Source organism: Salvelinus fontinalis, chromosome 34, assembly GCF_029448725.1.
Source record: "Salvelinus fontinalis isolate EN_2023a chromosome 34, ASM2944872v1, whole genome shotgun sequence".
Lineage (NCBI taxonomy): Eukaryota > Metazoa > Chordata > Actinopteri > Salmoniformes > Salmonidae > Salvelinus > Salvelinus fontinalis.
The window spans coordinates 171,758-185,122 of NC_074698.1; the positions used below are offsets into that span (position 1 = coordinate 171,758).

Below are 13,365 nucleotides of genomic sequence, written 5' to 3' on the forward strand. Positions count from 1 at the left end.
GGAGGAGAGATTGACTTCATCACTACTTGTTTTTGTAAGAAGTGTTGACATGCTGAATGCACCGAGGTGTCTGTTTAAACTACTGGCACACAGCTTGGACACCCATGTATACCCCACAAGACATGCCATCAGAGGTCTCTTCACAATCCCCAAGTCCAGAACAGACTATGGGAGACATAGAGTACTACATAGAGCCATGACTATAAGGAACTCTATTCCACATCACGTAACTGATGCAAGCAGGAGAATCAGATTTAAAAAACAGATAAAAATACACCTTATGGAACAGCGGGGACGGTGAAGAGACACACACACACACTGACACACGTACACTTGTATTTTGTATTGTAGATATGTGATAGTAGAGTAGTGGCCTGAGGGAACACACTTTATGTGTTGTGTAAAGCGTTATGAAATGTAATGTCATGTAATATTTTAAATTGTATATAACTGCTTTAATGTTGCTGGACTCCAGGAAGAGGAGCTGCTTCCCTGGCAACAGCAAATGTGGATCCTTAATAAATACAATAGAAATACAGGTCAGTGTCGGTACCATACTCAATGTGCAGGGATCTTGGAGTGGTTGAGGTACAGTATGTATATATTTATGGATGATAAATGGATTTTACATGCCTGTTACCTCAGTGTAAAAGGAAGCCATGACAGGACAACATACATTCCCTTAAACTAAGATTCATTAAAATCATTTTTTTGAAGAATAGTTAAGAATCCTCTGAGCAATTGTATTAGTATAAAATAATATATTTTTTTAGCATACAATATACAATATAGAGTAGATTGGTATTTGTATTATTTATTTTATACAGGTTTTTTTGCTCATCTTTATCAAGGGTGCCAATAATTTGTGGTGTGACTGTATATAGAGAGATGTATAGATAGAGAAAAGACAGAAAGAGATAGAGACACTAAGAGAAAAGACAGAGAGAGATAGAGACACCAAGAGAAAAGACAGAGAGAGATAGAGACACCAAGAGAAAAGACAGAGAGATAGAGACACCAAGAGAAAAGACAGAGAGATAGAGACACTAAGAGAAAAGACAGAGAGAGATATAGACACTAAGAGAAAAGACAGAGAGATAGAGACACTAAGAGAAAAGACAGAGAGAGATAGACACACCAAGAGAAAAGACAGAGAGAGATAGAGACACTAAGAGAAAAGACAGACTAAGAGAAAAGACAGAGAGAGATAGAGACACTAAGAGAAAAGACAGAGAGAGATAGAGAAACTAAGAGAAAAGACAGAGAGAGATAGAGACACTAAGAGAAAAGACAGAGAGAGATAGAGACACCAAGAGAAAAGACAGAGAGAGATAGAGACACTAAGAGAAAAGACACACTAAGAGAAAAGACAGAGAGAGATAGAGACACCAAGAGAAAAGACAGAGAGAGATAGAGGAACTAAGAGAAAAGACAGAGAGAGATAGAGACACTAAGAGAAAAGACAGAGAGAGATAGAGACACTAAGAGAAAAGACAGAGAGAGATAGAGACACTAAGAGAAAAGACAGAGAGAGATAGAGACACAAAGAGAAAAGACAGAGAGCGATAGACACACTAAGAGAAAAGACAGAGAGAGATAGAGACACCAAGAGAAAAGACAGAGAGAAATAGAGACACCTAGAGAAAAGACAGAAAGAGACAATAAGAGAAAAGACAGAAAGAGATAGACACACCAAGAGAAAAGACAGAGAGAGATTCAGACACTAAATAGAGACGCTATGAGAAAATAAAGAAAGAGATTGAGAGATCATTAGAGCCAAGGCAGGAGAAGACTAGTAAGGACACCAAGAAGCATCCTCACACACACACACACACACACACACACACACACACACACACACACACACACACACACACACACACACACACACACACACACACACACACACACACACACACACACACACACACACACACACACACACACACTTGTATAAATAACCTTGTGGGGACACACAATTCAGTCCCATTCAATATCCTATTTTCCTAACCTTAACATTAAATCTAACCTTAACCACAAAACCTAACCCTAACAGTAAAACTAACCCTAGCTCCTAACCCTGAACCTAATTCTAACCCTAACCCTAACACTAATTCTACCGTAACCCTAAACCCCCTAGAAATAGAATTTGACCCTGTGGGACTATGAACATTTCCTGAGTTGGTAAAAAACAACAACTGTTTAATATTCTTGTACACAAGAATAGTCACATACACACATTAAGCGCAGCACTATACCTTGAGCGTCATCTCTGCTACAAAGATGGCTGTGAAGACGTAGTTGGAGATGGTTAGGAAGACTCTTTCCTATATATAGAGAGAGATAGAGGGAGAGAGAGAGAGAGAGAGAGAGATGATGGAAATAGAAGATCATTGACTTGACACCACTCATTATATTTCTATGGTTGAAACCTAGTGGTGAACTTTGATCCTGACCAGGCTGCCCTGCATGATCTTGGGTCTCTCCAGAGCCACGGTGATGCAGTTGGAGAAGATGAACGCTAGCACCACATAGTCAAACATCTTGTAGGCTATGATGGACTGGCATACCCGCCTGAACCTGAGAGAGAGAGGGAGGGAGGCAGGTGGGGAAGGAGGGAGGGAGATAGTGGAGAGAGAGGGAGTGGTATTGGGAGACAGAAAGGAAGAGAAAGAGAGCAAGAGGGAAAAAGATAAACAATTTAAAAACATGTGTTTTGTAACATCGCTACTGATTAAAACCCATTATTGTGCCTCATTGACAGAGATCTGGGGGTTGCTCATCATTCAGTCAGTGAATAGCCCCATTCTCTCTGATTATTTCATTTCCTTTCAAAGCAATTCCCATTAACTGGCATTTTAAAGGCACCATGCTCCATAGAGACACCACTACAATAGAGAGAGACACACACAGAGAGAGAGACACACACACACACACAGAGAGACAGAGACAGAGAGCGAGAGACTCACAGAGAGAGAAAGCAAAACAGTGAGAGCAACACAGGGAGATCAACACAGAGAGATCAACACAGAGAGATCAACACAGAGAGATCAACACAGAGAGAAACAGAGATACCGATAGAAAGAGATTACAAAACACCTGTAATTAAATCTTACCAGCTCCTACTACACAGTGACAATAACAAATATACCACATGACCAAAAGTATGTGGAACCTGCTTGTCGAAATCATGGGCACTAATATGGAATTGGTCCCCCCTTTGCTGTAATAACAGCCTCCACTCTTCTGGGAACATTGCTGTAAGGACTTGCTTCCATTCAGCCACAAGAGCAGTAGTGAGGTCTGGCACTGATGTTGGGCGATTAGGCCTGACTTGCATTCGGCGTTCCAATTCATCCCAAAGGTGTTAGATGTGGTTGAGGTCAGGGCTATGTGCAGGCCAGTCAAGTTCTTCCACATCGATCTCAACAAACCATTTCTGTATGGACCTCGCTTTGTGCAATGGGGCATTGTCATGCTGAAACAGGAAATGGCCTTCCCAAAACTGTTGCCACAAAGTTGGAAACACAGAATCATCTAGAATGTCATTGCATGCTGTAGCGTTAAAGGGTCTAGCCTGAACCATGAAAAACAGCCCCAGACCATTATTCCTTCTCCACCAAACTTTACAGTTGGCACTTTGCATTGGGGTAGGTAGCGTTCTCCTGTCATCCGCCAAACCCAGATTCGTCCGTCGGACTGCCAGATGGTGAAGCATGATTCATCACTCCAGAGAATGCATTTCCACTGCTCCAGAGTCCAATGGCGGCAAGCTTTACACCACTCCAGCCAACGCTTATCATTAGGCATGGTGATCTTAGGCTTGTGTACGGCTGCTCGGTCATGGAAGCTCCCGACAAACAGTTATTGTGCTGACGTTGCTTCCAGAGGCAGTGTTGCAAATGAGGACAGACGATTTTACGCGCTTCAGCACTCGTTGGTCCCGTTCTGTGAGCTTGTGTGGCCTACGCCTTCAATGCTGATCCGTTGATGCTCCTCGATGTTTCCACTTCACAATAACAGCACTTAACCAGGGCAGCTCTAGCAGGGCAGAAATGTGATAAACAGACTTGTTGGAAAGGTGGCATCCTATGACGGTGCCACGTTGAAAGTCACTGAGCTATTCAGTACGGACCATTCTACTGCCAATGTTTGTCTATGGAGATTGCATGGCCGTGTGCTTGATTTTATACACCTGTCAGCCTAGTGTGGCTGAAACAGCCCAAATGCACTCATTTGAAGAGGTGTCCACAGATGTTTGTATATACAGTGTACCTCCACAGCTAACAGAACACTGTTGCAATGCCTTCCAGCCTGAGCTCTATCTCTGAGCCCTGAGGTGGAGTTATTGTGGACCAACTGATAGAGGATCACTATGGGAAGCCTCCTTTTGCTACCTCAGGGACAGGGATCCATACACTAATGAGGCAGGTATTCTGATAAGGTGGTGCTCGGCAATTCTTCTATTGGGGAGTGGGGATCCACAGGCTGTGCAGGCTTTCGTTCTAGCCTAGCACAAATGCATCGGATTCAACAATTTATGAACGGAACACTAAAGCCTTGAATTGCTGTATCAGGGGTGTTAGTGCTGAGCAGGAAATTAAATGAAAGAGTGAATGAGTGAAAACAGGGATTGACAGACAGACAGACCTGTTCTGAGGAGAGAAGAGGAAGACAGACCAGTCCTCTCTGGTCTCACACCACTCTGGCCTGTACACCTCCATCATCTTCTGGATACGGAAACACAGACTCTGGAGGAGGGACACAGCACACACACACACACACAACGTCAGAATACACACACACTCAGAATACGTACACACTCAGAATACAAACACATGTACGTGTGAAGGCAGGCAGGCAGGCAGGCAGGCAGGCAGGCAGGCAGGCAGGCAGGCAGGCAGGCAGGCAGGCACGCACGCATGCACATACGCACACACACAGTTTGGTGAGTGAATTCAGTACACACACACACACACACACTGGTTCTAGACAAAGAGAAATGGCTATACTGTATAATACAATAAGATTATTCCGATTATTCCACCTCCCAAGAGAAAAGATGAATACTCTGTCTTAATTGTTTACAAGAGAGGACACTTTGCTTTATCAACACCTAGAAGCATAATATCCAGCATCCCCATTTGTCTGCTCTACTCAGTGACTGGGTCCCAAACGGAACCCTAATCCCTATATAGTGCACCATATGCCCTGGTCAGAGTAGTGCACTACATAGGGAATAGGGTGCCGTTTTGTGTAAATAGCATTATTGATTGGCCCTGGTTCAGCCCTGTATGTATGGGATTGTTCACTGTTGAAACAATAGAATCCCAGGGGAGAGACATAACGGGGAATCTACTGGGGAATGTATTCCCGGACATCTATTTTATAAACTGCTGTACACAGTGTGTTTATTCTACTACTAGCTGCATTGTGCTGCTGGTCATGAATAACACTGGTACAACAACAGTTCCTTCTCTCCTGTCTACAGTATCTGTCTTTACCAAGACCATAGGATATCACTGGTGCTGTGTCTGTTCCAGGGTGCTTTTAAAGTGAATAGGACTTGATCATTGTTTATCATCACAACCAAGTCACTCTTTAATCTCATCATTCAGATCCTCCCCTCCTCCTCACCACTCTCCCCCTCACCCACCATCTCACCCAACCTCACCTCCCCTCACCCACCCTCTCACCCAACCTCACCCCACACCAAACCTCACCCCACCCCACACCTCACCCACCCTCTCACCCAACCTCACCCCACCCCACACCTCCCCTCACCCCACACCTCCCCTCACCCCACACCTCACCTCACCCCACACCTCCCCTCACTCACCCTCTCACCCAATCTCCCAACACCAACCCTCTCACCCAACCTCACCCCACACCTCACCAAACCTCACCCCACACCTCCTCTCACTCAACCTCACCCCACACCTCACCCACCCTCTCACCCAACTTCACCCCACACCTCCCCTCACCCACCCTCTCACCCAACCTCACCCCACACCTCACCCCCCCTCACCCACCCACCCACCCTCTCACTCAACCTCACCCCACACCTCACCCACCCTCTCACCCAACCTCACCCCCACACCTCACCCACCCTCTCACCCAACCTCACCACCACACCTCACCCACCCTCACCCCCACACCTCACCCACCCTCTCACCCAACCTCACCCCCACACCTCCCCCAACCTCACCCCACACCTCACCCACCCTCACCCCCACACCTCACCCACCCTCTCACCCAACCTCACCCCCACACCTCCCCCTCACCCAACTTCACCCCACCCCACACTTCCCCTCACCCACCCTCACCCCACACCTCACCCACCCTCTCACCCAACCTCACCCCACACCTCACCCACCCTCTCACCCAACTTCACCCCACCCCACACCTCCCCCTCACTCAACCTCACCCCACACCTCACCCACCCTCTCACCCAACCTCACCCCACACCTCCCCTCACTCACCCTCTCACCCAACCTCACCCCACACCACCCCTCACCCACCCTCTCACCCAACATCTCCCCTCACCCACCCTCTCACCCAACCTCACCCCACACCTCACCCACCCTCTCACCCACCCTCACCCCCCTCACCCACCCACCCTCTCAATCAACCTCACCCCACTACTCCCCTCACCCAACCTCACCCCACACCTCCCCTCACCCACCCTCTCACCCAACATCTCCCCTCACCCACCCTCTCACCCAACCTCACCTCACCCCACACCTCACCCACCCTCTCACCCAACCTCACCCCCCTCACCCACCCACCCACCCTCTCACTCAACCTCACCCCACACCTCACCCACCCTCTCACCCAACCTCACCCCCACACCTCACCCACCCTCTCACCCAACCTCACCACCACACCTCACCCACCCTCACCCCCACACCTCACCCACCCTCTCACCCAACCTCAACCCCAGACCTCCCCCTCACCCAACCTCACCCACCCACCCTCTCACTCAACCTCACCCCACACCTCCCCCTCACCCACCCTCTCACCCAACCTCAACCACACATCTCCCCTCACCCACCCTCTCACCCAACCTCACCCACCCTCTCACCCAACCTCACCCCACACCTCACCCACCCTCTCACCCAACCTCACCCCCCACCTCATCTCACCCAACCTCCCCCCAGATCTCCCCTCACCCACCCTCTCACCCAACCTCACCTCACCCCACACCTCCCCTCACCCAACCTCACCCCACACCTCCCCCACCCAACCTCACCCCACACCTCACCAAACCTCACCCCACACCTCCTCTCACTCAACCTCACCCCACACCTCCCCTCACCCACCCTCTCACCCAACCTCACCCCACACCTCACCCACCCTCACCCCACACCTCCCCTCACCCACCCTCTCACCCAACATCTCCCCTCACCCACCCTCTCACCCAACCTCACCCCACACCTCACCCAACCTCACCCCCCCTCACCCACCCACCCTCTCACTCAACCTCACCCCACACATCACCCAGCCCCTCACCCAACCTCACCCCCACACCTCACTCACCCTCTCACCCAACCTCACCACCACACCACACCTCACCCACCCTCACCCCCACACCTCACCCACCCTCTCACTCAACCTCACCCCACACCTCCCCCTCACCCAACCTCACCCACCCTCTCACCCAACCTCAACCACACATCTCCCCTCACCCACCCTCTCACCCAACCTCACCCCACACCTCACCCACCCTCTCACCCAACTTCACCCCACCCCACACTTCCCCTCACCCAACCTCACCCACCCTCTCACCCAACCTCAACCACACATCTCCCCTCACCCACCCTCTCACTCAACCTCACCCCACACCTCCCCTCACCCACCCTCTCACCCAACCTCACCCCACACCTTCCCTCACTCAACCTCACCCCACACCTCACCCACCCTCTCACCCAACCTCACCCCCACACCTCACCCAACCTCACCACCACACCTCACCCACCCTCACCCCCACACCTCACCCCCACACCTCCCCCTCACCCAACCTCACCCAACACCTCACCCACCCTCTCACTCAACCTCACCCCACACCACACCTCCCCTCACCCAACACCTCACCCACCCTCCCACCCAACCTCAACCCCACATCTCCCCTCACCCACCCTCTCACCCAACCTCACCCCACCCACCCTCACCCAACCTCACCCCACACCTCACCCACCCTCTCACCCAACTTCACCCCACCCCACACCTCCCCTCACCCACCCTCTCACTCAACCTCACCCCACACCTCACCCACCCTCTCACCCAACCTCACCCCCACACCTCACCCACCCTCTCACCCACCCTCTCACCCAACCTCACCCCCACACCCCCCCTCACCCAACACCTCACCCACCCTCTCACTCAACCTCACCCCACACCTCCCCCTCACCCAACCTCACCCAACACCTCACCCACCCTCTCACCCAACCTCAACCCCACACCTCACCCACCCTCTCACCCAACCTCATCCCCACACCTCACCCACCCTCTCACTCAGCCTCACCCCACACCTCCCCCTCACCCACCCTCTCACTCAACCTCACCCCACACCTCCCCCTCACCCAACCTCATCCAACCTCACCCAACCTCACTCCACACCTCCCCCAACCTCACCCCACACCTCACCCACCCTCTCACCCAACCTCACCCCACACCACACCTCACCCACCCTCTCACCCAATCTCATCCCCACACCTCACCCAACATCACCCCCACACCTCCCCCAACCTCTCACCCATCCTCATCCAAACACATCTCACCTCACCCATCCTCACCCCGACACCTTCCCCTCACCAAATCGCTCACCCATCCTCATCCACACACATCCCCCTCACCCCCAGACCTCCCCCTCACCCCCAACACCAACTCACATAGTCAATGTCATCGTCCAGGTCCTCTCTGTCCTTGCGTGTGTTGACCTGAGGGAACACCTCTGTCAGTAGCTGTGGATGGGGATGTGGATGTGGCGGCAGCTGAAGTTGAAGCTGGAGCTGGGCTGATGGGGCCTTCCCATTGCAGTCCTGGTGCTCCCCCCCAGCCCCTCCACCAACCAACCCACTGGAGAAGCTCTTCTTCCTGGGGCAAGGTAGCATTGACGCCAGGGGGGTTCCCGGGACCTGGAGGAGCTCCGGCAGCTCCAAGGACAGTGCCCGGCGGTCCCGCCGCGGGACAAAGTTTAGCGCCAGGAGGGGAGGAGGGTGGGTGAGGTGCGGAGGAGGGTGAGGGGGGGAGAGGAGGGACTCCTGCTCGGCCGGGTGGGTGGCGTGGGGGCTGCGGGAACGCAGGCTACCCCCTCCTCCTACCCCCAATCCCAGTCCCAAGGCTCGGGAGGGGCGACCCAGGCTGTTCCAGCTGGACCGCCGGCCCCAAATTGCCTGGGTCTGGGATGCAGGGCGGCCCCAGTTGTGGTACAGGGAGCTGCTCCCCCGACACTGGGGGAGAGAGAGGGAGACAAAGATGGAGAGACAGACAGAGAGGGAGACAAAGAGGGAGAGACAGACAGAGAGGGAGAGGGAGAAAGAGAGATAGAGAGGGAGACAGAGAAAAATACATAGAGGGAGAGAGACAGACGGAGAGGAAGAGGGAGAAAGAGGGAGAGAAATACATAGAGGGAGAGAGAGAGGGAGAAAGAGGGAAAGAAATACAGAGCGGGAGAGAGAGAGACAGATGGAGAGGGAGAAAGAGGGAGATAAATATATAGAGGGAGAGAGAGGGAGAGGGAGAGGAATACAGAGAGGGAGAGGGAGAGGGAGAGAGAGATGGAGAGGGAGAGGGAGAGAGACAGATGGAGAGGGAGAGGGAGAAAGAGGAAGAGAAATACGTAGAGGGAGAGGGAGAGAGACAGACGGAGGGAGGCAGAGGAACAGACGGAGGGAGGCAGAGGAACAGACGGAGGGAGGCAGAGGGACAGACGGAGGGAGGCAGAGGAACAGACGGAGGGAGGCAGAGGGACAGACGGAGGGAGGCAGAGGGACAGACGGAGGGAGGCAGAGGAACAGACGGAGGGAGGCAGAGGGACAGACGGAGGGAGGCAGAGGGACAGACGGAGGGAGGCAGAGGGACAGACGGAGGGAGGCAGAGGAACAGACGGAGGGAGGCAGAGGGACAGACGGAGGGAGGCAGAGGGACAGACGGAGGGAGGCAGAGGGACAGACGGAGGGAGGCAGAGGGACAGACGGAGGGAGGCAGAGGGACAGACGGAGGGAGGCAGAGGGACAGACGGAGGGAGGCAGAGGGACAGACGGAGGGAGGCAGAGGGACAGACGGAGGGAGGCAGAGGGACAGACGGAGGGAGGCAGAGGGACAGACGGAGGGAGGCAGAGGGACAGACGGAGGGAGGCAGAGGGACAGACGGAGGGAGGCAGAGGGACAGACGGAGGGAGGCAGAGGAACAGACGGAGGGAGGCAGAGGGACAGACGGAGGGAGGCAGAGGGACAGACGGAGGGAGGCAGAGGGACAGACGGAGGGAGGCAGAGGGACAGACGGAGGGAGGCAGAGGGACAGACGGAGGGAGGCAGAGGGACAGACGGAGGGAGGCAGAGGGACAGACGGAGGGAGGCAGAGGGACAGACGGAGGGAGGCAGAGGGACAGACGGAGGGAGGCAGAGGGACAGACGGAGGGAGGCAGAGGGACAGACGGAGGGAGGCAGAGGGACAGACGGAGGGAGGCAGAGGGACAGACGGAGGGAGGCAGAGGGACAGACGGAGGGAGGCAGAGGGACAGACGGAGGGAGGCAGAGGGACAGACGGAGGGAGGCAGAGGGACAGACGGAGGGAGGCAGAGGGACAGACGGAGGGAGGCAGAGGGACAGACGGAGAGGGAGAAAGAGGAAGAGGGAAAGAAATACGTAGAGGGAGAGGGAGAGAGACAGACGAGAGGAAGAGCAAGAAAGAGGGAGAGAAATACATAGAGAGAGAAAGAGGGAGAGAAATACATAGAGGGAGAGAGACAGATGGAGAGGGAGAGGGAGAAAGAGGGAGAAAGAGGGAGAGAAATACGTAGAGGGAGAGAGACAGATGGAGAGGGAGAGGGAGAAAGAGGGAGAAAGAGGGAGAGAAATACGTAGAGGGAGATGGAGAGAGGGAGAAAGAGGGAGAGAAATACAGAGAGGGAGAGGGAGAGAGACAGACGGAGAGGGAGAAAGAGAGAGAGAAATACATAGAGGGAGAGGGAGAGAGGGAGAAAGAGGGAGAGAAATACAGAGAGGGAGAGGGAGAGAGACAGATGGAGGGAGAGGGAGAAAGAGGGAGAGAAATACAGAGAGGGAGAGGGAGAGAGACAGATGGAGAGGGAGAGGGAGAAAGAGGGAGAGAAATACAGAGAGGGAGTGGGAGAAAGAGGGAGAGAAATACATAGAGGGAGAGGGAGAGAGACAGATGGAGAGAGAGAGGGAGAAAGAGGGAGAGAAATACAGAGAGGGAGTGGGAGAAAGAGGGAGAGAAATATGGAAAGGGAGAGGGACAAAGAGGGAGAGGAAGAGAGACAAAGAGGAAGAGGGAGATAGAGGGAGAGCGAAACCATTAGTCCAACCCAGCCAGACTGCAGAGGGATCAAATAAAGAACTGAAGGAAAAATACATTTCAATGATGGGCAATTTCTTTTTAAATGGGCAATTTTAAGTAATTTCCTGAATTGATTGCAACCATAGCAAGACACATCTTGTTCTGACCCAGTCCATTACAAACCAGTTCTCCTTCCCATTGTACCTCCCTCCCTCTTTCCTGTTCCCTCCTCTCTCCAGTCTCCTCCCTCCCTCCCTCCTCCCACCACTCACCAGGATCCTGCCCTCCAGGTTAGCCCTGCCCTCCAGGTTAGCCCTGCCCAGAGAGATGACACTGTTTTTGCGTGAGCCCAGAGCGAAAGTGAGCCTGTCGGACGTGTACAGACCCGTGGGCGTTGGGGACAGGTCCAGGTGACCGTTGGGGGTTAGGGTGCAGATCTTAGGGTCTGGGAGAGAGACGGGAAGGGGATGAGGAGAAGGAGAGTGGAGGAAGAGAGAGAGAGATCGGAGGGATAAATGGAGTGAGAGAGAGAGAGAGACAGAGATCAGAGGGATACATGGAGAGAGAGAGAGAGAGAGAGGGAGAGGGAGAGGGAGAGAGTCAGCATGGAACTGCAAAGCACATCTTGGAAGATAAAAGAAAGTGGCATAGACTGACTAAGCACATTCTCACCCTAACCTGGTCTGACTAGCTCATGGAGTGCACTGTTTGTACAGTAAGATCAGTGTGGTTTGTGTATGTCCATAGGGAGGAGAAGAGAATGGGAGAAGTTGTGTTGTAACATGTATTATTTAACATTTCTGCCACTTCCACTTCAGAGAGATTAGGCTTGATCTGGTCCCATCTGTTTGTGCTGCCTTCCTAACATTGGCCATTGTCACGGCAAACATGACTGTAGGATTTAGCAAAACTGCTCAAATATATCTGGGAGAGCATTCTAGCATCAGTGACTGGTTTACTGTTAAAATCAGACTTTTACTCTATACGATTCATACAGTACATCTATTCAAAATCATTCATACATCTTTTGAAAAAGGGAGGTTTGACATTAGCAATGGCATTAATAGACTGGGTGAACTGTCCCCTTGGTGAATTCTGCTGCTTCCCTGACTCAATATAGAAGTCAATGAAATCTACCTTGTAGTGGTACAACTACCTTCTCCCGGTGAACCTGTTCAGCCATTACAGCTTTACAAGGTAGTGTTTCTACACCTTCTACGGCTCTAAAAAGCAGTTTCTACAGTATAGTTTTATGCCTCTGAGCCACACCAGAGAGATGAAGCGAGTCCTTCAGCTTGTCAGAGTTCTCGTCAAAGTTACACGAGGACCTGTCGTCTTCGGAGTACGACCGGTTGGCATCCCCCTGTTTCCAGAGGAGAGAGGGAGAGAGAGAGAGAGAGAGGGCGAGAGGGAGAGAGGGAGAGAGAGAGGGAGAGAGGGAGAGAGAGAGGGAGAGAGAGGGAGAGAGAGGGAGAGAGAGGGAGAGAGAGAGAGCGAGAGAGGGAGAGGGAGAGAGGGAGAGAGGGAGAGAGAGACAGAGGGAGAGCGAGAGAGAGAGAGAGAGAGAGAGGGAGAGAGAGGGAGAGAGAGGGAGAGAGAGGGAGAGAGAGGGAGAGAGGGAGAGAGAGGGAGAGAGAGAGAGAGAGAGAGAGAGGGAGAGAGGAAGAGAGGGAGAGAGAGGGAGGGAGAGAGGGAGGGAGAGAGGGAGAGAGGGGTGGAGGGAAGGAGCGAAAGAAAGAGCAATTAGAACTATGACAACAGCCACAGGCATATTTAAATAGAAAACGTCAATCTTACCTGGCCTCATTCTGAAAGTATCAGAGAGGTAGGCCAGCTAAGTG

General features: G+C 52.5%; 1 protein-coding gene across 1 annotated transcript in view; it reads right to left on the reverse strand.

The window, feature by feature from the left end:
* The window catches only part of LOC129833893 (voltage-dependent T-type calcium channel subunit alpha-1I-like), a gene marked incomplete at its 5' end in the record, with an annotated part of 101,216 nt that overhangs the window by 71,552 nt on the left and 16,299 nt on the right, over positions 1 to 13,365 (reverse strand). Inside the window, 6 exons of the mRNA XM_055898733.1 lie at positions 2,259 to 2,327; positions 2,457 to 2,580; positions 4,651 to 4,751; positions 8,892 to 9,452; positions 11,797 to 11,969; positions 12,794 to 12,887. Coding sequence (XP_055754708.1) covers positions 2,259 to 2,327; positions 2,457 to 2,580; positions 4,651 to 4,751; positions 8,892 to 9,452; positions 11,797 to 11,969; positions 12,794 to 12,887 — 1,122 coding nt within the window. The remainder of the gene's footprint in view (positions 1 to 2,258; positions 2,328 to 2,456; positions 2,581 to 4,650; positions 4,752 to 8,891; positions 9,453 to 11,796; positions 11,970 to 12,793; positions 12,888 to 13,365) is intronic.